This window comes from Colletotrichum fructicola, assembly GCF_000319635.2.
Source record: "Colletotrichum fructicola Nara gc5 chromosome Unknown KSG_Nara_v1_contig01, whole genome shotgun sequence".
Lineage (NCBI taxonomy): Eukaryota > Fungi > Ascomycota > Sordariomycetes > Glomerellales > Glomerellaceae > Colletotrichum > Colletotrichum fructicola.
Window position 1 is genome coordinate 1,243,939 of NW_027094051.1, and position 25,080 is coordinate 1,269,018.

At 52.8% G+C, this 25,080-nt stretch overlaps 8 protein-coding genes across 8 annotated transcripts; 2 read left to right on the top strand and 6 right to left on the bottom strand.

Annotated features, from left to right (window-relative positions):
• Positions 1-828: 828 nt before the first annotated feature.
• CGGC5_v000373 (uncharacterized protein) lies at positions 829-2,589 on the bottom strand (the record flags this gene model as incomplete). The annotated part of the gene is made up of 1 exon (XM_032036970.1): positions 829-2,589. The coding sequence occupies one exon, from the start codon at positions 2,587-2,589 to the stop codon at positions 829-831; it is 1,761 nt and encodes a 586-aa protein (XP_031884353.1).
• A 1,412-nt stretch (positions 2,590-4,001) lies between these two features.
• nep2 (NEDD8-specific protease 2) lies at positions 4,002-6,646 on the bottom strand (the record flags this gene model as incomplete). The annotated part of the gene is made up of 8 exons (XM_032036971.1): positions 4,002-4,050; positions 4,195-4,746; positions 4,796-4,815; positions 4,865-4,914; positions 4,992-5,006; positions 5,089-5,116; positions 5,388-5,625; positions 6,588-6,646. 8 exons carry the CDS (start codon positions 6,644-6,646, stop codon positions 4,002-4,004), a joined length of 1,011 nt encoding a protein of 336 aa, XP_031884354.1.
• Positions 6,647-8,311: 1,665 nt separating this feature from the next.
• On the bottom strand, positions 8,312-8,736 carry con-10 (Conidiation-specific protein 10; the record flags this gene model as incomplete). The annotated part of the gene is made up of 3 exons (XM_032036972.1): positions 8,312-8,438; positions 8,532-8,642; positions 8,702-8,736. 3 exons carry the CDS (start codon positions 8,734-8,736, stop codon positions 8,312-8,314), a joined length of 273 nt encoding a protein of 90 aa, XP_031884355.1.
• A 966-nt stretch (positions 8,737-9,702) lies between these two features.
• On the bottom strand, positions 9,703-13,181 carry CGGC5_v000376 (Ankyrin repeat domain-containing protein 50; the record flags this gene model as incomplete). The annotated part of the gene is made up of 3 exons (XM_032036973.1): positions 9,703-12,534; positions 12,886-12,947; positions 13,001-13,181. 3 exons carry the CDS (start codon positions 13,179-13,181, stop codon positions 9,703-9,705), a joined length of 3,075 nt encoding a protein of 1,024 aa, XP_031884356.1.
• Positions 13,182-14,663: 1,482 nt separating this feature from the next.
• On the bottom strand, positions 14,664-18,712 carry CGGC5_v000377 (uncharacterized protein; the record flags this gene model as incomplete). The annotated part of the gene is made up of 8 exons (XM_032036975.2): positions 14,664-16,021; positions 16,079-16,263; positions 16,320-16,889; positions 16,951-16,982; positions 17,508-17,658; positions 17,735-17,743; positions 18,112-18,659; positions 18,710-18,712. The coding sequence occupies 8 exons, from the start codon at positions 18,710-18,712 to the stop codon at positions 14,664-14,666; spliced, it is 2,856 nt and encodes a 951-aa protein (XP_031884226.2).
• A 214-nt stretch (positions 18,713-18,926) lies between these two features.
• On the top strand, positions 18,927-20,508 carry UBA4 (Adenylyltransferase and sulfurtransferase uba4; the record flags this gene model as incomplete). Its single annotated transcript, XM_032036977.2, has 3 exons — positions 18,927-19,200; positions 19,251-19,464; positions 19,518-20,508. 3 exons carry the CDS (start codon positions 18,927-18,929, stop codon positions 20,506-20,508), a joined length of 1,479 nt encoding a protein of 492 aa, XP_031884316.2.
• A 239-nt stretch (positions 20,509-20,747) lies between these two features.
• Positions 20,748-21,641, bottom strand: CGGC5_v000379 (Presequence translocated-associated motor subunit pam17; the record flags this gene model as incomplete). Its single annotated transcript, XM_032036978.1, has 3 exons — positions 20,748-20,848; positions 20,903-20,975; positions 21,057-21,641. The coding sequence occupies 3 exons, from the start codon at positions 21,639-21,641 to the stop codon at positions 20,748-20,750; spliced, it is 759 nt and encodes a 252-aa protein (XP_031884315.1).
• A 714-nt stretch (positions 21,642-22,355) lies between these two features.
• On the top strand, positions 22,356-24,730 carry CGGC5_v000380 (uncharacterized protein; the record flags this gene model as incomplete). Its single annotated transcript, XM_066150666.1, has 2 exons — positions 22,356-22,490; positions 22,556-24,730. The coding sequence occupies 2 exons, from the start codon at positions 22,356-22,358 to the stop codon at positions 24,728-24,730; spliced, it is 2,310 nt and encodes a 769-aa protein (XP_066009682.1).
• Between the last annotated feature and the right edge of the window lie 350 nt (positions 24,731-25,080).

Sequence of the window (25,080 nt, forward strand, 5' to 3'; positions counted from 1 at the left end):
GGTGTCTGCAAACACTCGAGGCGGGCGGCGACGCCCAATCCTCCGCGACACTTTTTAATGACAACATACACATTGCTGAGATATTCGGAAGCCAGATTGACATCACTGACATAACCACAGGGCGGCGTCTTAGAACACTAGAAGTATGCAGCCGCGAAGCGGTTGTAATGATCATTTCGAGTGAAAATACTACTCGCAGTGATATTACTGCAGATGGCAACGCAAACTTGGCATGGGTACAATTTTCAGTCTCCAAATACCAACTGCACACAAATTTAGGGACTATCGACTTGAACTCAAGATCGAAGATGACGCTACACAAGCAGTATATGCCTCAGAATTCATCTCAACCGTTGAAAGGCTATAGTTTTGAATGGGGAGACAATTGGGTCTTGAAAGATGGAAGGAGATTTCTCTGGGTTCCTACTGAGTACCGATCCAATATTAGACAGATATATAGCTCAAAGCTGGCTATGGGATATAGTTCAGGGAGAGTACTCATCATGCGCTTTTCTTAGTTGTAAATAACGTTCGACAACCCTCCCTAGAAACAAAAGTGAGGTTCAATTGCCAGTTGACGCCAGAATACTCCGGTGGCTAGCACAAACAAGAGCAGAGCATCTCGCTACAATTACTGCAGGAAAGGTGTCCAGTCTAAACGAAATCTTGTACTCAAATTTGAATTACTGCTGCAGATTCACACACATTACAAGCTCACAGTTATCAATGTTACACCACTCCCCCCCGGTGGGACCCATGATTGTGCACACGAGCCTCGAACTTGAACACTATCGCCGCCTGCATAATCATAGCTATGACCAGCTACACCTATTCCATTAAATCGCCTTCGATTCTTGCACTGGTTCTAGTTTGGAATTTCGCCTTCGCGGTTTCTGCGACTTTCTGCAGCTCATCCAAGTCCAAGGTTGGCATTCCTTCATCGTGCGAGGACTCAACTTTGTTGTATAAAAGTAGCGGTAGAATTGAGGTCTTCCACACTGGTACGGCCGGGTCAGTCCAACTCTGCGCAACAGCAAAGATGAGCAGGATAGCTGTTGCAAAGACCAGAGTGATAGGTAGCAAAACCCATTGCCAGTCGAATCTCGTACACACCGTCGTTCCCAGCACACTACCGAAAACCGCCTCTCTATAGCCCGTCAGAGAGAATGTTTCATTGCTGCTACCCGTAATTCTGAATTGTGTAGTAATTGCTACAGCAAGTTGCTCGAATGAGTCACTGACGGAGTCGAAGGTTGCTGTGAGATTATGGTACAGAGGTGCGAGCCACCACTGGGTTTGACAGTCCGGCATGCCTCCCAACGAGCTGGGAAACCTGCAATAGCCCCGCAAGAGATCGGCTTGTAGGAATTTCGAAAGTGCACTTCCGTAAAGTCTTCCGACCCTGTAGAGGCACGTTTCTGGAACTCGGTAATCAGAGCCGTTGACTGTAGTGGTGGTCGAATCCGCATGCGGTACCTGAGAAATGTTGCCGAGGTCATACTCGACACCATCCACGAAGCAGGGAAGCTGCAACACCTTGAAATCATAAGAATTGAGCCGTGAAACAGGCTCTGTTGATATGATACGCTCGACCAGCTTTCCCCTCGTCACCTCGGCGTGGTAGTTCCTCAGACAAGGATAAAGGGTACAAGAGACGGCCATTACGCTGGCTTCCTCTTTGGTTGTTCGGATGTAGGGTAGGCGGAAGTCTTGAACAGGGCGAGGGCATAGCATGGTACCATCTTTTTCTCTTGTGCAAGGGGCCTGGGTAAATGACAAGATTGTTACGTTTGCAAAGGCTATTCTAGCCAATGTTTTGAAACCTGCAGGGAAGGATTGCTTGGCCCACTCAAGATTTGTGGCGTTGGAAGCAAACCACTTGTCTCTTAGAATTTCCAGGAATTGGTTGTTTGGCAATGCATACAAGGTGGGACTGAAGTAGCCAGTCGTATTGAATATTTCATCTTGTACGGAGACGAAACTGGTCGTGTCGAAGCATAAGCTACACATCCCAATGGACGAATGAGTGACCCCTGTCGAGGATGATGGGAATGTGCAATTGCCCGTTTCGCAAATCGGTTGCACGCTGTTGTCGTTGCTCGTTGGATTAACAAGCCCGTTGATCATGGCGCCTCTCATATCCGCATCCATATACACCCCATCTGCGCTCGAAAGCTTAGAACGTCTACCCGGAACATAGTGGGATATTGGCAGTGACGCCTTCAAGCCCGGTATTGCCTGCGAGCATGGAACAGTGCTCACAGCCTGTTGAGTGAACGGTCCAACCGCGACGGAGGTGACCATGACGAGCGCAGCCACGACGGTGACGAAGCTCGACCGAGCAACCCAGATGATCTTGACAGACCCAAGAACGCCCCGGCTTGCGCGGTCGAAGTGTTGGAGATCGGCCAACGGCCTCTGCTGATCGTCGAAGAAGCGCCACTTCATCTGGCCGATGACCTCTGCGACGGCCACGAGCATCGTCGCCCGCATGAGAGTCGTCAGCAATGCGATGACCGTGTTGATGTTGATACTGAATGGCCACTCTGCCTCGGGTGGTTCGTGGTACAGAGCCGGGATGACGATCATTGCGACCACAGAGGCCACCGCGAGTACAAGTGCCAGGGTTTCCCATCTCCAGGATCGGAGAGCCCCATGCCGTCTGGAGGTATTCGCGTATCCTTCTCGACGTTTTTCTCTCGCTCGTTGGCTGCGGAAATTCTCAGGAGGGATGATCGTCTCGGCGTTGGATACTTCATCGTTATCGCGAACGTTGCCATCGTGGACCGGGACGTAATGAGTGGCGTTGGATGGCTGCATCTTCGATGCGAGGTGCGTTTCAGTAAATACAGAAAAGAGCGAGTGTTTTGCGACCTAGGGCCCGGCAGGGATCATTCTTTCCTTATATCCCACAGTCCATTCGATCAGGCCATCCTTTCTGTGCGGCTTAGCAAGTTCCACTGAAAGCAAAGTGAGACAAAACTGCCATGATGCTGCCGCCTAGGGAACATAAAAATGTGTCTGATCTACACCCACAGAAGCCGTTTCGAGGAATGCAGTGCAATATCCAAAGCTGTCAACTCCGCAATAGGCAGTAGACGGTACTTTAACGAAGGAGATCGCCTATTTTTCCTGTGCTAGAGCGACTACGTTTCCTGTGGATATACTCTAATCACTTTACTATCGTCGTCGCTTCTATCCTCGTCGTTACTTTTGTATTTGTTGTTATTATTAATACCTATTGCACTATAATCATAAGACGAAACCCCCAGGAATGCCTCTGCAAAAACAGAAAACTTAAGCAGATTTGAACCGTTCCTGTACAGAGGTCCTAACTTCCCTTGTCACTTCAGACTTAGAGTCGTAGTCATAAAATCACGATGGGCCATACGTAAGCTAGCATCTCGTCCGGGAACATTCGAGTTGGGCGGCATGAGTTTCAAGGGTGGCGCATGGCATAGGTACACCGTGCAGAACAACCACGGACGATGAAAGGTCAAAACGGACCGCACAAAGTAGCATGAATGCTTGCCTAGCCATTCCGTTCCGCCCCTGTAAAGACAAGAGTGATAATATGTAAAACCCAAGATCCGTCTTCTTAGAATCCTCACGTATTGAGCACGCCTAAACGCCTCGCCCCGACTATTCCCCATCTCCAGTTTGAACATCGCCAAATGTGGCCCCTCCTCGCTCTACGTTCGCCCTATCCCTCTCCCAAGTCCTCCCTCGCTGAAAGAACAGGAAACCTTCGACTGTTTCGTACTCGGATTCAATCGACATATCGCCGGTTAAAACTTCGTCCCGCCTCCTCTTGCCAATCGCTCATACTTCGTGACGTTTTTTTGGTGTTGCTTATTCGGACAGTAGGTAGTTGGAGAACAAATACAATGGGTGCATGCCTTCGTGGATATCGTTTATCGAAAACATTAGAGAAGAATTGAAAGTTTGTGTAGTAGTGGTAGTCGTCATTTCGGTGTGATCGATCGGTCGTCGGGAGGGTACTACTCGATTCGCGGCGGCGTCTTTGACGAATACGGTGACGCGCTTCTCCTTTTTAAAGAAGGGGTGTCAGGGAACCCTTTCGGCATAATACAAGTTTTGGGAGGCATAACAACAAAGACACAAGACAAGTATTTTGCGCAAGCAAAAGTCCGGGGGTCAGGACTGTGGGGGATGGTAAAGGAAGGCGCTTACGATCTCCTCCTCTCGCCCTCTTTTCTCAAGCTCTCGATGATCTTGAGCATCTCCTTGCGCCCACCGTGGGAGTCGATGAGCTTGTTCGCCATGCTCATGCTGACCTTTTCCCTAGCATTGGCCGAGAGCAGTCGCTTGACGAGGAGGTGGCGCATGAGGATACAGACGAAGACACCGCAGTCGGAGCCGTTTTCTTGTTGCGGGGAGTCGTCGAGGTTGTGGAACCTGAGGGGGCGGCCGAGGATCTCGGACATTTTTTGCGTCGCGAGACGGGCTTCGGCGTAGTTTGCGCCGCCGAGGGAGTCGTAGTGGAAGGCGACGCCGTCGATGGCGGAGACGAGGAGAAGCGACCAGTGGGAGCCACCCTCGGCTTGTGCGACGTTTCGAGCATCGTTAATCGGCAAGAAAATGTGCGTTACTTTCGAGAAGTCGGGAAGGGCGGAGCGGATTTGGCGCATGTCGGGTTCTTTCATTAAGAGGAACGTCATTGACGGCCGCAGGAGGATGATGCGGGCTTGGGGGTATTTCGGGAGAATCTCGCGCTCGAGCCATCTAGGTTTGTTAGGTTTGCGGGGGAGAGGGGAGCATTGAGGGGTCGTACTCTTCCCAGAAGGCGATGTTCTATAAACATTAGCGGTGGTCGAGGAGAGAGCGAGGGCGAGTCACGTACGTTATCTGTTAACCAATCGTTCTTCAGAGACTTGATGTCTTCGTAGGTTACTGGGATGGGTTAGTTCGACGACCTCGGGAGGGACGGAACGAAGCGGCTCGGGGCGCGGTGTTTCGGAGGAACATACGGAGGATATCATGATCTGCGACGCAAGGCTGTTAGTCGGGTTCGCTGATGATGTCCACGCCGGATGCGCGGGAATCGCGGGTTTCGGTATGACTTACACGACAAATAAGGTGCCTGCGGGGAGAGCTAAACGGTGAAGCACTGGTCAGCTCATACAGGCCTCGTCTGTTTTTGGGGTGCAGCGCTGAAACGGGCACCCCCCGTCAGAAAGTGTACCCCGCGTTCGCCCGCCCTGCGTTGTCGCTCTGCTCTGCGCAACCTGCGACGGCGACGAGATGATGGCAGGAGGACAGGCCATGTGCCCGGTCGTCGTGTCGGACGATGCGAGAGCAGTGCGACGCGGCAGCGAACGGGTTGCGGTCGCGCGGGAGGAGAAAAACGAGGCAGAGAGTCTTACAGTGTCACCGAAGTGACGGGCCATCTTCCTGAAAGGCATGCTGAGCCGCGACTCCGACCTCTGGCCGGACTTGGTGATGCTGCTGCTGGAGCTCGGTGTCGGGGAGAGGGACGCGGACGAGGGCGTTTGCGCGGAGGAGGAGGAGCTGTCGGAGCTTTCGCGGTGCGGTTGCAGAGGCGGCGGCGGCGGTTGTGATTGTGGTTGTTGGTGGTGATGACGACGGAAAGCGAGGAAGCGGCTGTTCGGGTCGAGGAAGTTGCGTCAGAGGAGAGGTTAAGTCGGTTTGGGCGAGGGTTGTGTCGATCTTTCTGGGGGATCGATCACACCTGCTCGTGGTGTTTGGGAGAAAGTTGAGGGGAGAAAGGAGGGGGAGAGGGGAAATGGGAATGTAAACAATTCGGGGAATGAGGGATGGGGGAGGGATGACGAGATGTTTGAAAAAAATCAAAGCCCAAAAAGAAAAACAGACGCCCTGCAGAAAGAAAGGGACCCTGGACGAGGCGGTTTCCTTTTTTCGGTGGTGCTGCAATTTTTTGGGCGGGGATGGAGGAGGGTCTCCGGCTTCTCTTTCTCTGTCGTGGGCCCTTTCACTTTGGGATCTGCTGGGGGATCCAGTCACAGGGTCACCTCGACCAGGTGCTAGCGGCGGCGGCGGGGTGGGGAAGAACAGACGCTGCTGCTATGCTGTGGTCTGCCCGTTTGTCTGGGGGGGATTGTGCTGTGGTGTTGCTGTGTTTTTTTTGGATTGGAGCGAGGTTGCACCAGCGGCAAGACGAAAACCTGGGAACGGACTGGGCTGAAATCTAGGGCGGTAGGGGCCAGACAGCATTGCGAATGAGGCTTGCGGTGCACCTCGATCCGCGTTGATGACTGACGATGCAGCGACGCCAGCGACGAATGACGAGGGTGCGAGGACGTGGCCGTGGCTGAGCACCCCTCCAAGCAGCAAGAAGCATTGGCCAGCTGGACTGACGGATGAGCCACACTTGAGGCGCATGCTGGTGGGTGGGGGCTGGGGAGCTGGGGCCACCGGCTGCGTCGGGCTCCTCGCAGCCCGGAAAGCCACTCGACTGGTGCGGCCTCGCCGTTTCCTCCACTGAAGCACAGCACAGCGGGGGAGGGGTCACAAGACACTGGACCGATGACGGGAATGCAGGCCATGAACAATAACATACAGATACTGCAAAAGATTGAACACACCTTGGCACGCTGAAAGGACTGCTCGAGGACGCTGCTGGAGCTCCCACTGCCGCAGCCATCGTACGACCCAACAGACTCGACGGGTTCCTGTTTCCAATTCGACCGCGGATTGTCTGGGGATCCCCCGGGGGAGATGCTTCGGCGCAGGGCAGGCGGAAGGTTTCACTGATTACTGGAATACGAGGAAAGCCAATTCAGGCTCTCTGAATCTCGAGCGGTAAGAGCGTAGTAGTAGGTGAGCACTTTTTTCAAATAGCAGAGCAGAACATCCAGGGACGGGCCGTCAGGTGTCACTGAGAGCGAGGGCGGGAGCACGCCAGTTTACATACTTTCAGGGCTGGCCTAGCAAAACCCAAAAAGCAAAAGAAGGACGAAACCTGGGCCGATCATCTGCGATGGCAGCCACGCCCAACTTGGGCAAAGAGGAGAAAGGGCAAAAGAGAAAGGTGACACGAGATCTGGAACGCCATCTCTCCGAATCTGGGGTGCCGCTCTTGCGTGTCCGGCCTGTGACATTGGCTGCGACGGTGTCTTGTAGCTGGTAGATTAAAGTGCCAGCACTGCATGATGATGCCCGCTGCGTAGCTTATCTTTACTTTACTTTATTGCTCCCTCCCTCTCTCCAATAAATGGAATTAGTCACCGCCATACTTTACAGCACTGTGAGGTTGGGAAAACAAAAAAGAAGCGGTAATCACTTCTCCGTGGGTGAGCACTGGTGCTGCTGGTGCTGCTGCTCGCTGGACCAAGATCGATCGAGGTGCCTGGTTTCACCTCGTCTACGTCACCGTGCTGCGGCACCCGTTCCAGACCATCGCAATGGGCCGTCGACCTTGATACGTTGGATACCACCCACCTGGGGCATTTCCCGCCGCAGGCCTCACCAGCGAACCTGCAGCATCACTGTACCTACTTAGTGCTTGCATTGGGAAGCCGTCTAACCGGCCTGGGACGCCCAACATGGCTGCTACACTTACTTACTTGCGTTGGCGACTGCTGGCCATGCTGACGGAGGACCTTGCGCCGGACCCTTATCCGCGGACAAACCTTCACGGTACTCACTCACACTCGCAGCGCAATGACAGCCTCATCTTTTCTTTTCTGCTGCTGCTGCATCGCGCGCAGGGACTGCCGGGGCCGCGGGCCACTGGGTGGGGTAAACAAAAACGCAGAGGGGGAAACTCTCCGGTCGGCGCTTGCCGAGGGAGACTTCCGGTAACCTGGCGCCGCCTTTTCCCACCAACCACGATTGGCAAGGTTACAATCTGGTGGCAGCCGCTTCGTTTCCGATCTGCTTTCTTTGCATTCTGATGAAGTGTTTCCTTTGCTGGCAGGATTTGTATCCTGAGGTTCCGGGAGGGCGAGTGCCAAACAAACACCCTTCTTGTAAGTCGAGACGAAAACCAGACTGAGGTGATCTGCCGAAGGAGGGCCTAGACTCATCCGTACCTCTCAAAAGGTCACGCCCGTGATTGTTATTGATCCGATATCACCCACAAACCTCTGAGTGTGTCCAAGCTTTTCAGGCCGCAGCGGAAGGCATATCCGCGCGCGGCCCGAACGTTGGGCGAAACACCCTGACAAGCACAACAAACGCAAATGTTGAGAAAATATCAGATAATCATTCGACGGAGACCCTGCAGATCATCTCCCTATTCGCTCGTCAGTTCGTGACCTCTTCCTATCGTACACTTTTGCTGGCCCAGTAATCTCATGAACTGGGCTCAAGCAGAACCACTGGTGAGACCACCCTTGCGACCAGCCTCCCGCGCCTTCTCGGAGCCGGGCTCAAAGGACCCGGACGACGCCTTGCCGCCCTCGGACGCGATCTCGCGGACTTCCTCGGTGGGGCTGCACGGGTGTCAGTCAACGTCCCAATACACGGCGTAACTTCCGCAATCAAAAAAGCAAGAAGTTTGTCATGAAAGGGAGGAGGATACATACCGGTTCTGGAAGTTGCCTGGGTTCAGGTTGCCGGTTGGGGAGATGACCTCCTCGGGGCCATGGCTGGCCTGGCCGCCCTTGGATGCGATTGCCTGAACTTCCTCGGTAGGGCTAAACTTGTTAGCCAAAAATGCCCTACAGAAAGTTTGATGGACGAGAGAAGAACACACAGGTTAGCGAAGTTGGTGGGGTTGGTGCTGGCCATGTTGACGCTGTGATGTTGTGAGATGTGGGTGATGAGTCGATTGTTGTTGTTGACGGTCGCAGATGGGTATCTTGGATGTTGATGGAACGAAAAGATTTCACGTCAAGAATACTGAGATCCGATGTCTTTTAAGCTTCCTCCGACCTGTTTCTTTTCTCCAAAGGAAGCAGCGACCAAATGCTATCAAAAACAGGCAGCAGCTGCCTTCCTGCAGTTTCTCCAACCAAAACAAGCAGTGACGTTGCTGCTAGGCAAACAACCCAGTCCCAAGCCGCCCTCTCCTGACGATCCCCACGATTATGACGACGGAGCCGCACCTACCCATCCGCTTCCCCAGGATCACGCGTCGTTAACGTTTTCTGTAGGGCAAACGCGCAGCGTGTTGTGCAGCGCTTGCGCCCCATAAATATTCGGTAGGCGGTCTGGGCCTTGGGCTGACATCACTCGATCGTCAAAAATGACAGCACACAATTTTGTTACTGGCTAGTAACTCCCAGTTGATGGACGCATCCATACCAGGGGAGGTCTGTGTCTTCTTTGTTTTTTTCTTGCCAGAACTAATATCTCGTATTTCCTTGGGCCGTTCGTTTCTGCGTAGATCATGTGTTTAGATATAACGGACGTCAATCTGATAAACGCTGTCGCGGAGCAAAACTTCACAAGCACTCCCAAGGGAAGAGCAATGCAGTATGCGCAACTCATTCTATGGGGTCCTCCGCAACGTGTACATTTAGTCTGACGTCCTTGAGTCTGTTTTCCCTAAACTTAGATTGGTGTATGCCCACACGCACGGCATCAGGTGTCATTGAGCAGCATTGATCTAAAGAGGATCTACTAAATCAAATTTCAATTATTGACTCGGTTTTGACATCATCTGAGCAGCATTTTGGCAGCTTGTGGTTTGGGCGCCCACCGCTATTGTATCCTCCAATACTCATTTGACACCGCTCTCATAAGTTCCAAAACTCATATTTCACTGTTCTCATCTGAGGATTCAACAGAATCACTTTCATCAACAGCGGTGAAATACTGCTCTTCTTCTTCATCCTCAATGCTCTCTCCGCCCTGATGTGACTTCGCCGCTGCCCCTTCCGATGATTCAGAGGCCTCGTCATCAGCATACTCATGCCGTTGCTCTTCGTCCCTGGCAGAGCCCGTCCAAGTCTCTGCCTCCATGATCCGAGCTCTAGTTTGACCGCTGTCATCTTGAAGCAAGAGATCAACCATGCCTTTGTGGTGTCGCTGGCTTGCCATTTGAAGAGGTGTTCTGCCAAAACGGTCGGCCAAGTAAGTCGTTGCTCCTTCCATAATTAAAATCCTTGCCATATCTTCGTATCCATATGAAACTGCGTCATGGAATGGTGTCCTACCATCCACATCTTTGGAATCAACAGCCGCACCGTGTTGAATAAGCAACTTGGCCAACACCGTATGACCGCCACAAACTGCCTCATGAAGGGGGGTACGACCCGTGCGATCTCGATAATTAAGATCCACTCCGTATTTGATGAAGAGCTCAATCATCTCTCTAACGTCAACTGCGGCTAGGCTTTGAAGTGGCTTGTCGAGACAGGAAATTCCGCACTTGATTGTTGCGCCATTCTCCAGAAGCATCTTTGCCATCTCCACGTCACTTGCCAAGTGTAAGTGGTGCAGGGCGTAATGACCATAAGAGCTGGTACATTCTGCAATGTGCCCGTCTCCAATGAGGTACTTAGCGGCAACCCAATTTCTGCTACGCAGTGCGATTTCAAGCAGCGTCCTTGCGTCCAAGCACGCCATGCTTATGTTTTCTCCATTATCTACCAGAAGTTCGATGGCGTCATGAGTACTACATCCAACCGCCTCGATTGAAATCTCATGTTTGGTGATCAGACCCCTTTCCAAAAGCGATCGCGGAGGTCCGTTGCTGGTAATCTCAGACTCTAAATTAAGACTTGCGAGCTTGGAGACTCTTCCTTCATGAGCGAGTTTGTGGAGAGCCGAACCCCAGTCAAGTAGCAGTCTGGTCGCGGGTTTGTTGCGACTCTCTACTGTGGGCGAGAGCCTTGGTCTTCTATGTATGTCTCCCACGTTGAAACGGGAAAATCTTTCGAGCTCCGGGCTAAGGTTAGGTTTGGTATCATTAGTTGCTTCTGGCCTCGGTAGGGAGCTTGTCGAACGCGGTGGATCAGTGTTCTCTACCAAAAGACGGATGGTAGGATGATTACCGTCCACAACATCGTAACAGATCGGTTGCTTGTGATCAAGTTTGTGATCTGTGCTTTCAACTTGACTTATTAGATAATTGGCAAGAGTACCGTGATTGTTCTCAAGAGCCCAACGAAGCGGGCTTGTGCTATAACCCTGTTCGTCATCAAACTTGCCATCATAACGGACATCCGGGAAGATATCGTTGATGTCGACTAGCTGGGCAGTTTTACCGAGGAGAGCTTTGGCTGCAGTCAGATGTCCTTCAGACATTGCCGCAAAAAGTGGATATCCGTAGCGTCCTCCTCGAGAATGAACTTGCCAAGCAAGAGCGGTAACGCGCTTTTCCAGGAGAGTGAGAAGATTGTTCTCAGCAAGGATATATGTGAGGTTGACGTTTGGTAAGTAGCGATTTTTTCGGGTATTGAAGCCCAGTAGGGAATCTTCGACATTGGTCCCCGCATCATCGTCAATCAAACCGGTAAGGCGCGCCCAGTCCTCCAGAGGAAACTGGTCCATGAAGGCATCCTGAAGAAGACTTTTCGCCGCGGCTTCGGCATGATTCAAGACGTTCTCCGTCGCATATATGAGAAACGGGAATTTCATGACGATATCCGTTCGTGTCACCTTCGGATGAGATCTATGGTATGCCGAGACTGCTGAAAGTGGCCCAATTTCTCCCAGACAGCAGCTTTTGAGCTTTTCATGACTCCTCGCTTCCAGGTCATCCCCACTGACTTGCAAAAGCTGCTGAAGACCATTATCCTTGACGAGGAAGTCCCTTACGGACTCATGAATGAACTGAACCGTTCTCAGTTCGGTTTTCGTAACCTCGGCTAGGCCTTTTGAAGAGCTGGTTACGAGGAGCTCCATTCCTTCTTCCAGGTCTGAATTCGGGTCATAGTCCGCCAGAATCTGATGATAGTCAGGCAATACAGACATCATTGCGAAGTAAAACTCCCTCAGTTCCAGTGGCCGCTTCGCAAACAGTATCCATTGGACACAGAGTACGAAATCGTCCATGTTATTGCGATCCCGCCTGAGGATGTCCTGAAAAAGGTCACTTAGCTCAGCAGGTATCTCGTTCAGGCGTTTCTCAAGTATGAACGTGCGACCTCGACCACGGACTAGTTCCTTGTTCAATATATCGACAACCAAGACCACCCACATGAACACGCCGCCGGCTTTATCGAGGACTTTTGCTTGAATGTCGTTGGCATGTCTAGTCACACCCGCACGGAGATGTCCCTGGACGTATTTTTTTAGGTCATCTGAATGACCAGTCTGCTTTTCAAGCATAAGCTTGAGGCCAAATCGGATATCGATATGGGGATAGTGACGACTTGAAAAGCAAATGTTGAGCCGAACATCATTTTCAATAGCTTCCTCGCCAAGCTCTTCAAAGTAAACCACCATCTCACGAACTTGAGTCTCGTCGCACTCATCCAGCGCATCGATGAAGCACGTCAAATGGCGCCGTTGTAGTGCCATGACTGCATTTCTGAAAAGATCTCGGAGAACTTCGAGGGGAGGGCAGCTTGCGTAACTACTCGGAATCAAGGTATCGTCGTCGAAAACCTCTTGCAACTTTGGAAACCTTCCCAATAACTGATGCAATAAGGAGCGATACATGCCGAGAAGCGACTTCTCCAATTCAACGCCTCGGGCATTGAAAAAGAAACACAGTATAGCAGCATCTTCTTCTGAATACTGGACAGCCCTGCGCACGCTTCCGAATGCAAATTTCATTAAAGTCGATTTTCCAGCGCCCGGCTTTCCACTGATCCATAGGAAGCCGTGGTGCTGGGCCACTGTTGAATGGTCAAGCCAGGTTTTGTACAAAGGATGTTGAAGGATCCAGCCACATGTCCTTGAACGCGGTGTTGCAATGTTTGAACGGCGATCATGGATTTGCTCATAAGAAAGTGATTGTAGTAGTATGACTCGGCGAGTACGTACTCGAAGAGATTCCTGATGTCGCTGGTGCTGCTCACGCTGTTTCTCCTTCTCAGCTTCCTGGGCTATAGTCAAATTAGCAGTGATCAGCCAGCCTGGGTTACGATAGCATGCTTACCACGCGTTTCAGCAGTAATCCCACTGTCAGGTGCAACATTGGAGAGGAGTTCCCTTGCATACGCGGCTGCAGTCGCAGCCGCGTATCCCTGCCATGCCTTGTTCTTGTGCGAATCAGAATAATCGCAGATCCCTCGAATTACTATACAAGGGAAGGTGTCCATCAAGCCTGCTGCTTCCATCTCGAAGCATATGACATCGTGCTGAAATACGTCACTGAGTTTATTGGCCAAGGAGTCGCGATGTTGTCCGCATTTAACAACTTGATTACCAGAGGCAATTCCACCATAGTGTATGTAGGGTCGGTCTGTGAATCTTCTTGGTCGAACCACTATCTCAAGTGGGTTACAGGTCAAGCAACTAGGGGTTTCGCCTGCATGAGAGTACTCAGCACGAAATAATTGGTCCTCAAAACCAGTTGGGCGTTCAAATGACACCAACCCCAATTGATATTGAGGCAATTTCTCAACTGTGGATGAGATCTGGCTGATCGTCGATTCATGAAGCCCGCGCAGCTTAGAGACGGCTTGCAAAAGTCTCAATGGGGGGATCCTCGGGAAACCTGTGCCTCGGAATCCGTCGATGGCCGTAATCCTGCCGAGATCGTGTTGTATCACGCGGTCGCCTACGACCACATCGCCAAGTCGAATGTCAACTTTGCCCGGTACACCGCCCCCGATACCGACCACAAAGCGAACTTGTATTTCGGTAAACGTCCGCATCATGTTGCTTGCCACTATTGCCGCATTGTTTGTGCCATATTGGCCAGCGGGCAGGCACGCCAATACCACATTGTGCTGGCCAATATTTCCCAAAATATATTGATTTCCATCGTTGATTGGCGAAGGCATGTTTTCATGCGTGCTGTCTAGCATGGCGCAACTTGCACGCAATTCGATTGGAAGAGCGCAAATCCATCCCACGGTGTAATCCTCATGCCTTAGCTTCGCCTGCCGTATCTCCTCGCCCCTTCCACATTCGTTATCAGAGCTCTGTCCTCTTTGTCGTTTTGGAAAAGGGGGTCTAGTGCCATCGGAGCTGTCTTCGTGGAGGTAGCTTCGGGTGCGTGGGACAGTCTGTTCGGGGCGGTACGTCGACATAGGGTATCGTGAGGCCTGATCCGCGCGAATTTGGTTGCAGCATCCAGGGCATTCCTGTCCCAAAATCAAGTTGACCTCGCCGATCAAGTTTGTTGGCTGAGTGTTTCATCGATTATGAATAACTTCGAAGCGGTACGTACTAGTGATTTGCAAAAAGGATAGATAGTCAAAATAAATGGAAAGTAGAAGTCAAATTTTCGCAGATGCGAGGCTATGGTGACGGAGGGTTGTCAATTCCCCACCTGAGGCGCCAAGTTCTCGGCCGTCATCACGGGGTTTTGAGAGGCAGGGGGGTGGTCTCTGACGTTGATCCAACCAACGAGCTGGGTTAGCCCAATATGCAACTGGAGGAGCCCAATCATCGATGGCCATGGAACAGGGGGGGCGCTGCAACTCATCGCTTCCAGCATTACTACAAATGTATCGATTACCAATAAACTTGTGAACTGTTTCCGATGTCTGAGTAGACGGCCCGACTGCATACTTACTCAAATGAAAACGAGTTTGCGGTCTATTACATACCTTCCTTGGAGAAGAGCAGTCAAGAGTAATCCTTTCCCATCGCTATGCCTTTCGATGCATGACTGTTGCTCCCGGAGTTCTGCCAAGATCGTCTGCAAAACCTGCTCTATCCTCAAACATGCTGGTCTCAATCGGACCGAGTGAGAGTCTCCTAAGCGATCTCATTTCAAAATCTTCGTCTTTCGTCTTGACAGGCTCTTTCGCTACCACATGGATCATGCGAGAACCTTTGACAATGCTAGCCTTGAGCCCCGCCGTAACCTGGACCATACCATCAGCTGTATTGAGAGATTTGGAGCTCGCATTGAATAAAACGTCTTTGCCGCTCGAGTCCAGACGCGCGTTGAAGAAAAGCGCCAATGGGCTTGACAGCCACACACCGACATCCTTCCTGCGCGTTTCCACGATTGTGGCAGCGAGGAATAGGGACGTCAACACGAGCATGGTTGCGGGAAGGGCCAGCCACGCCCAGCGCACAACGACGAATTGCTGCTGAATCCAGACGTGGCCTTGAACTGTGTGTTCAGGATTTATACTGGATTCGTTTCTTCGCATCTCATTTGTGATGGAGTCGGCCATGTTTTGGATTGACTGTCTGACACTGTTTGCCTTGTATAGCAAAAGAGGTGTTGTGGTGTTACTTATATCGCGAGTGCCAAAGGAGACTTGACCTTGGAGATCGTGCATCATCTGGCTGTAGATAGGAATGAAAGCTGTTACTGGAACAGTGAAGTTGTTTCTTCTGTTTGGCGGAAGACCGGGAAGTTGAAATACTAAGGTGTCCGGGAAATCGTGTATGTAGACGAAGTACTTGCGTGCGCCAATTTTTCCACCTTCATCCAGGAACTGGAGATTGTTGGGTTGTGTGATCTCCTGCAAGACTTCCTCTGAGTATACACCATTTTCTACTCGCGGAAGTACCTCTTTGGCCGAAAAGTAAACAGCGCAGCGGCGGGCCTCGATTCTTGAGTTCTGACCGAGTAGTTGATAAGTAGTCGAGGTGTCAACCGACGGGTCACTAGGCCAAACCTTTACCCAATCAACGAGAATCATAGCCGCTGTCAAATTGAGGAATGGCTCAACATATGACATATTCATGTCTGCGGGAATGTTGGATGTAAGGTAAAATATGCGATACATGTCTGATCCGGCCCGGTCGAAAGTTTTCTGAAGCAAGGGGTCACCCGGTGCCTCGAAGTAATACTCGGTGTTGTTATCCATACGTTTCTCCACGCGCGATGATATATCAACGCATTTGGAGTTCACGCCGAGCGTGCCAAACGACTCCCAAGCGCAATTACCTGTGGGACAATTCGAGAGTGGTTGAGGGGGTGATGTCTGATCTGGGGCAAATAGTCCTGCAAGGATGGCGGCTGTCATGTTGTATGGAAGTTGCTGGACTATAAAATTCACTGGTTAGCGGTAAGCCAAATAAGAGAACTGCTTAAATTGCATACAGGCGTATTGGGGGTAACTCCAGCCCAACGTGCCTTCGCCCCAGGAATAGGCCGCCACTGCGTTAGCGCTGGGACTGAATGCATGGTCGATGACGGATCGAAGCTCGTACGTAACACTCTGTTGGATAAAGGGACCCGAAGCGAATGCGATTAGCGTTATAGTAGCACCAATGCTTGCGTAGTGCCTGGAAGCGGCGAAGTTGTTAGTGCATTGCGTTTCGAGAAGATGTTATGAACTTACCAGAATCGAAGCCTCCAGAGGAGATTGAGGCTTCCGACTGGTCCTCCACTGGCAGAATTGTAGGACGGAAGATCTTGAAGAGACCTTCCAACGGGTTTCATCATCCAGATCCAGCCAAACTGACTGATACAGGTTGCCACTGGAAAAAGAATGCAGCTGCGGAAAACAGTCGAAACTATCGAAACCATTGTGTTAAGAGTGATTCGTTGGGTCCATGGTACGAACGACCATTTCGGCTCTGGTTTGCTGTCGTATGCTCTGAGTAAAGCCAACAGCCCAAGAAACGAAGTAGCTGCTACGGCGAGGGAAATCAATCCATAAATCAATTCTCGGAAGATGAGCAGAGTGCGGGTTTGTGTCGTCTCTGATGATTTTGGGGGTTGATGGTGCTTGGGTTGCTCGGTGGGCTCAGAGCCTTCCAACAGGGAAGTCAGATTCTCATTTGGGGGTGGCTTGGAACTGATTGATTCGGACGGTGGATCATCAGGCAATGCCAAATATGTGGCCATCATGAAGTCGCAAGGAAGCTTTCGGTCTAGTCCATAAGTGGTGAAAGGAATGATATGTGATCTATTCGTGAGAAACGTTAGTATAAAGCCACGGACAAGTAAAAGCCTGGGGGTGTACAGACAGAATAAGTAGTCGGTAAGCAGCTCGTCTTTGCTGTTGCTAGCACAGCCTGATCTTCTCGAGGCAGCCCACCATGGCACTACAGGGCAGACTCCCACCAAAAATAGGGAAGTCCTACGTGCTGTCCTCAGGGCTACATGTGCGTGGGGGCCATGTTCGATCAACGAGTGACTTGAGGATCAATACACCAATCGGGCGAGCTGAGTACCGTAGGATTACCCTCGCCAGCGGCGCATGACCGCCAAAAGAGACTTTAGGTTTCTCAAGGAACCTGGCTCGCGAGGCTTTCATGTTGCAATACTCTTATCAGTTAGTAAATGTCGACATGTTTCCTACTAGAATTGTGGTTGGCTCTGGTGGGTGTTATCAATTCCCAATGGGGACAACCGTGTTCTGGTGACAATCCGGCCAATCATTCAGTGATCCTGGAAGCTTGCAGGGGCCAGTCACCAACATTGGGGCTGAATGCAATCATGCATGTAATTTGTCATGTTCCAGCAGCAGGCTGGCGATCTATGAAGTGATTGGGGCATGCAGCACGTTAGGCATACATCTTACCCAGTCGGTAATCGTAAGCATGATACAGAGGGGCATCGCAAATGCTCGAAGTCTAAACATCATGCTGAGATACGCTAGCCAAAATTTGAAATAGTGTGTACTGGGTATTGCGTGCTTTTGTATCTTCCACCGCTTTCCTGGCAACTTTGATCTGTGGCCCGCTTGTTGTTAATCAATAGGTGTTCGAAGTTCGCGAGTCTTTTGAACTGTGAATCGAGCAGCCGTACATTCTCTTCCTACTCCGTCATTGGGCTGCCCGAGCAAACCCCCCTTAGACAGCTCCAACCTCATGCAGACGACCACTTCTGCTCATTGGAGATTTTGCTCCCACAATCCTCTATCTGTGCCTGTCTTCAATATTTGTAGTCCTTGCAAGAAACTCGCGGATTGGCTGCTGAGAGCTTGACCGAGAGAGTCGGAATTCATGCCGGTCGCCACCTGATTTTCCTTCTGTCATTGGCTTCATCGTGGAATAAGGCCGACGCAATTCTAATCGTTGTACTTGGTTTGATTCCATCCCAAGTCGCCAATTCAAGGTCCCTGTCTGCTAAACGCCGGGTTCGTCTCCATCGTACTCGAAATATGCCTCCTCAACGCCGCCCACCGTCCAGCCGTCGCACTCGTCTCCTCCGCGGCCGCATCTCCCATGGCGACATTATCACCACCGTCAACCTTGGCCGCAGGAGCAGCAGCAACCGGCACCGGCGCCGCCGGTACATTCGCCAGCGCCGCCATACTCGCCCCAAACCTCGCCATCTCCCCCCTGACAACCTTCTCCTTCCTCTTCAGCGCGCCAGGCCTGCTCTTCAAACTCTTGTGCCGCACTTTGCCCTCCCTCAGTTGCTCGAGGCTGTGCGCCGTCTCGCCGTCGTCCGCGAGGTCCGGCAGCGCGTCGGCGAGCGACTCCATTGTGGTCACGAGCTTCTTGGACGGGCGCCGGCGCTTGAGCGTCTTCTTGCTGCTGGCCTTGCTGATCTTGGAGACGAAGGCGGAGTGCTTCATCGTGCGCTTGTCTTTCTTGTTCGTGAGGAAGGCGTCGTCGACCTGGGCTTCGGCGCGGTGGGTTTTGTGAGGAGCGAGGGGGTGGATGTCGCCGCGGATTCGGGCCATGCGCTTCTCGCGGGCGGAGAGGGATGTTGGGGCGGTGGGAGCCTGGGAGGGTCAGCTTGATTCTTCGTGAGGAGAGTTGAATTGCGACGTACCATGATGGGTGTTTGCGACCTTGAAATTCGCGATTCGTAGGCGTGAAAATTCGGTCGGCGCAAAAGTTGAAGTCGCTGGTTCGAGGTTGAGGAAGGCACTGGTCAGGGTTCAGGACTGCCCAAGCTTTCAAAAATTCGAGGTGGGGTCCGACAAAAGCGGGTCCATTCAAATCGTGGGGTCGGCGGTCGGGATTGGCCCCTCCGACTTTTGTACAAAATGCACAAATGCCCGCGCATGTGCGCGACTCACCCCGCCAAAGCTGTCACGGCCCCTCCAAGAAAGAAAATGGGCAAGATCGAGGATCTGAGGCGGAAGGTCGCCGAAGCGGAGGCTGATCTTCGAAACTTGAAAGAAAAGCTCGCACAAGCTGAAAAAGAACCTCGCGATGAGCAGCAGCAGCAGCAGCAGCAACCATGGAAATGGCCCCTCTTGGCGGAGGAGTATGAGAGATATGGGCGGCAGCTGATTATCCCGGCCATGGGAGTGAAAGGTTAGAGTCAGATCGTGACATGGATGATTAACGACGCTAAAATGTTGCAGGCCAGTTGAGGCTGAAAAACTCCAAGGTTCTCCTCATCGGAGCCGGTGGACTGGGATGCCCCGCAGCAGCTTACATCGCCGGAGCAGGGGCCGGCACCATCGGCCTGGTTGACGGGGATGTTGTCGAGGTCTCCAACCTCCACCGGCAGGTGGCGCATTCAACGGAGAGAGTTGGCATGTTCAAGATCGACAGTGCAATCGCATATTTGAAGGGGTACCAAAAAACCGTTCCATCAATCTCCTACACCTTGTGACTAAACATCTCAGATTGAACCCAACCGTCACCTATCAAGCCCATAAAACACATCTTACGCCCCAGAACGCCGAAGAAATCGTCTCCCAATACGACATCGTCCTCGACTGCACCGATCACCCGACCTCTCGCTACCTCATCTCCGACATCTGCGTTCTCCTCCAAAAGCCTCTCGTCTCAGCTTCAGCGTTCCGCACCGACGGTCAGCTCATTATCCTCAACTCCCCGGCAGCACCTCAGGGAAGCTTGGAGGGCGGGCCATGTTACCGATGTGTTTTCCCAAAGCCACCGCCGCCCGACAGCGTTGTCAGTTGCGGCGAGGGGGGCATTCTGGGCCCGGTCGTGGGCGTGATGGGTGTACTGCAAGCCCTCGAGGCAATCAAGCTCGTCGCTGCGGGGGCCGTTGATCCTGAAGTCAAGGTCAAGGAAGCAGCCGCGCCGTCTCTACTGATCTTCTCGGGGGCTGCGCCATCGGGACCGTTCAGGTCTGTTCGTATGCGCGGGAGGAGGAAGGACTGCTTCGCTTGCTCGGCGCAGTCGACATTGTCGTTGGAGACGTTGCGGTCTGGTTCATTGGATTATGTGTCCTTCTGTGGCGTCACTGCTCCTGTCAATATCCTAGGACCCGAAGAGCGGATCACCGCTACCGAGTATGAGCGTCTTTCCAAGGCAGGCTCTGCTAAGCATCTCCTTCTAGACGTCAGGGAGAAGGAAAACTTCGATATCTGCAGCATTGACGGCGCGATAAGCATACCGATCTCAACTTTCATGAAGCATACCCAAGCAACGAAAGATGGGACACCACCACAGCCCGAGTGGATACCGACAGACTTGCCCGAAGACGCACCAATCTACTTGGTCTGCAGAGTTGGCAATGACTCCCAACTAGCCGCCAAGCGCCTCAAGGATCTAGGCCTGAACAACAACGGCAGATTCGTTGGCGATATCAAGGGAGGTATGAGGGCATGGAAAGCCGAGATCGACCCGACATTGCCATTCACGTGAACAAGAAGAGAAGAAAAGGTCAACTAGTTTTTGGTTTCGATGAAGTTGGATTTGTTCTGACAAGGGGGGACTGCCGTCATCATACATACTTTTCCCACGCGATATCCCTATTGCTACAAAGAGAGGAGGGCGGCCTACGCCCAAGAGCCATGATGAATCCTGATTAACCTTAAGAGATGAATACAAAAGTTTGTGTGCTGTCAAGCCGCGATGTGCCGAGTTGATGAGGAGGTCGTCTTTTACACGAAGGTGACGCGCTTGCGGTTGAAGGCACGCTGGTCCTTGAGCCATTGGCGGTAGCCTGCGACGCTGGAGATCTTCTCGCCGTAGAAATCAGGGACTTTGCAAATGTCAGCAAACAACCATCCGATTAGCGGATACAAGGGCAACATACCAGGGTTACCGACAGAGGAGACAGAGGGGTCGACACGGTTCTTCTTGATGCGAGCAAAGAACTCCTTCTCCTTCTACACGCAAAATTTCATCAGCATCCCAAACATCAGATCATTGGGCGCGTGCCCCGCACGACTACACATGAAAATACTCACCACTGTCATCTGGTTCTTCCACCTCTTGTTCAGCGTGTAAAACACAAGCGATCCCACGCTCGGCCCAATCAGCCACCCCAGCGCACCGAAGCTCATCGTCATAAGACCAAGCGTGATGAAGGGGTCCAGCGGCACCTGCGAGACCAGGGGGTCCGCGACGCCGGTAGCGAGCACGCCCGCCCCGCCGACGAAGGACGCACCGAACGTCACGACGCTGAAGCCCAGCTGCCACCTGCGGCGGGACTTGCGCAGCGCAAAGAAGGTGTTCCAGTCGAGCCTGTCGCCCTGCTGCGCCGCCGTGGGGAACGCGGACTTTTGCGACGCCGCGGGGGAGGTTGCGGAGGTTGAGGCATTGCGCTGGGCGCAGGGCTGGCGGACGACGCAGGCGAGAATCGGGGAGGAGGACGAGAAGACGGCGCTGCTGCGGGCGAGCGGCGACGAGGGAGCGAGACCGATCGGGCGGCCGGTGGGGGTGGATGTCTTTGAGGTCGTCGAGTACGGGCATGCGATAGTGCGGGCGATGGAGGCGCGGGCGGCGCCCTGGCCGGCCAGGCGGAGAGCGAATGTGCTCGTGGGGGTGAGCATCGTGGACGTGTGCTTGCGTCTCTGGGTGTTTCGTGGTGATCCGAGGAATTGAATTGGGTGGAGTGGAGATTTTTCTCCCGCTTGGTGTTTTCCTTTCGGAAAGAAAAGTGACGAAGCTGCTGGATGGAGCTTGCGATGAGGTCAAGCTCGGTCCACAAAGATTTGACGCCCACTTCGAGCGCCTCTCACAGCAGCCGCCGCCCAGCCGCAGCTAATGCACGGGCCTCTTTGCAGCACTTGCTTCCCCAGATCGAATGACCCTTATGGCTGGCGCGCGTCCACGGGTTGGGCTTGAATTCCCGGGATTAAGAAGAGCCGACATGCCTAACTGTTTATTATTACTAAAATCTAAGTATAAGTAGTAGATTTAGTATATAAGAGGTGTAAACCTAGTATACTTTTAAGTTCTAAAGTAGTTTAAGTAGTAATAAAGCTAATTATTAATTATTTAATATTTAAAAAGCTTAAATTTTATAAATAAAGCTTAATTAAAATTAAATTATTATTTAAATACTTTTATTTAAAAGTTAAAGTACTACTTATAAGAAATATTAAAGTTAGAAATAGAAGAAGTAGGAAAAAGTAAAAAAAAACTTAAATTTTAATATTCTTTTTTTATTTATAAGTTTCCATACTTAGTTCTATTAATTTTTAAAGTTATATTATACCTTTTAGAGGCTTTTCTTATTAGCAAAAAGTGCTGCGCTAATCTTAATGGCAGCCTGTGCTGAGAAAAAGACTAATTTAGATCTAAAGGCGTTAGATTTCCTCCCCTCTCACACGTCACAAAGCAACCAGACCTCAGCACGAAACGGTGTGTCCCTGCCGCAAACCGGCCTCGAAAATCATGTACGTAAATTCCTCGAATGCGGCGACCTCTCAGATCATCGACACAAATTTTCTGACATCCGCAGCTGCCGGCGTTGACGAGTTGTTGCGATTTCCCTGTACTGCGGCGTGGTTCGGGGGTTGCGACAGACACGAGACGACACGAACTCCAAAACCGCGAACCCCTTCCGACGACCGGACGACGAAATTCCTCCCCCAAGCCCGCCACCAGGCCCGAAGAACGAGTCAAAAATCTCCTGCCGCATGGTGACTCTCAGAAGAAGGTGACAACCATGTCGCGACGAACCACCGTCTGGTTCGGCCGGCCCTCTCCGACCTCCCGCCAGCCCAACACCACCTCTTCGTCCTCCCACGTCGAGCTCGCCGTCGTCTTCAAAGACATCGCAACCTACCGCCCCTACACCCCCGGCACCGGCCCGCCGCTGCGCCCAATAACCCTCGTCCCCGTGCGCGACAGCACCGCCTACATCCGCGACGAGTTCTTCGTGCCGCCGCCGCTCTCGCAGGACGGTAAGAAGCGCCTGCAGTACATCGTCGGCTGGAGCGATCTCCCCGCGGCGCGGCTCGTGGTGGACGCGGAGCGCGTCACGGACTATGTGTCTCCCGCGGCGTACGAGGACTGGTGCGCGGCGCGCGCGGCTGAGCGGGACGAGGAGGAGCGCCGCAGGGAGGAAGAAGAGAATGTGCGGGCCGTGGCGGAGGCGGAGGCGCGCGAGAGGGGGATGCTGGTGCTGAGGAATGGCGTGAAGGATACGCCGCGGAAGGATGTTGTCACGGGCAAGAGGAAGCGCAGGACGAAGGCGGAGATGGCGGCTGCGAGGGCCGAGACGCCGGTGGAGGGCCATGGGAAGAGGAAGCCTGGCCGGCCGAAGAAAGGTGCGCCGTCGCTTTCGACGCCGTCAAAGGCGCGGCTGGAGGAGTTCCGGGAGCTGGAGACGGAGGCGGAGGGTGGTACGGAGACACCGGATGACGAGGAGGCCATCTTTCGGCAGCTTAATGGGGACGAGCCGGTTTCTGCGGCGGATTCTTTGGCGGAGGAGGAATACGATTCGAGGGAGGAGGGTGCTATGCCCAGCTTGGAGCCGCCGGTTAAGAAGCGGAGGAGAATATCACCTGGGCCGACGCTTTCGAGGTTACTGCCGGGAATTGAGACGGATAGCGGCCGGAGCACACCTTTCGACTCGTCAAGAGTAGCTACGAGCTCACCAGCACTACCGCCTCTACCTCCCACATCACAAGCAGCTCGACCACCACCTCAAACATTCCCTCCCGTACCACAAGCTTCAGCAACATATGAGTCCACGCCTCCAGCAGGAGCGAAGAAGATTACACCCATCCAACCTCCAATCCCACCCAAACGTTCCCTTCTATCAATGAGAGACCCACCATCATCATCCTCACCACACCTCCAACCAACATCCTCAAAAACCACAACACCAACACCAAAACAATGGCAACCACCACCAAACATCAAGGAGACAGCAATCACACCCCCAATCAACGGCGTTGCCTTAAAATCAAAACCGCGAACAAACTCCCTCTCCGGCACCGTCGTCTCGACCCCACGAACAACCGCCTCCGCCCCTCCAGCCCCAACAACAGCCATACCCCCACGAACAGGCTTCACGCCCGCAGCCCAAAGCGCAACCCCCTGGAGCTTATCCCGACCACCACCACCACCATCGCAGCCCATCAACCCAACCGAATCCGCCGCCACCCCGAAACCAAAACCAAAACTCCTCCCAAAACCCTCCCCCTCAAAATCAACAATCAACGTCCTCGACCCAGACCGCGACGAGCTCTCCGACGTCTACGAAGTCCTCCGCCTCGAAGGCCTGCAAATCCGCCACGTACGCGGCAAACCCGTCCGCTACTTCGCCGTCCGCTGGAAGGGCAACTGGCCCCCCGACCAGAACCCCACCTGGGAGCCCGAGTCCAACATCCCGCGCTACATGACCAAAAAGTACCTCCTCAACAACCCCACCCCCGTCAAGGGCAAGAACGGCAACGGCACGCTCGACAAGTACCTCAGCCCCGGCTGGTCGCAGCGCAAGTACTCGTCCGTCTCCGAGGCCTTCGAGGGCGGCGACCCGGAGGTGGCGGCGGCGCAGGAGGTGCAGGATGAAGAGGCGATGGAGGACGAGGAGGAAGAGGAGGGGGAGGGGGAGGGAGAGGGTGATGAGATGTTGGTCGTCACGGACGAGCCTCCGCCGAGAGTGCAGCCTACGCTTTCGTGGTGATTCAAGGCGGAAGCCAATGAAGCGAGAGGGGATGTCCTGGGCCCGTCTTACAGTTATGAGGACGGCAGCCACATGCCGGTGTCCCCAAGGGAGTGACAGAACCAAGCATGCAATTCTGCGATGGACCGAAAGCCAAGGTTTTCGGCGCTACGGTAGTCTTATCCGGGCAGATAGGCATATGTATTCTAGTATAAAGCGTCCCAGCGGTCGCTATTCCAAACAATGAAATCATGCAATCATGACTAGGGGCACTGATGTAGGTCACGAAACTTGTCGCTGCACGAAGATTGATGATACTGCTGTTGGTGTTCTCTATCTACTAGTGTATCTGATGAACCATGCTCCCGCTT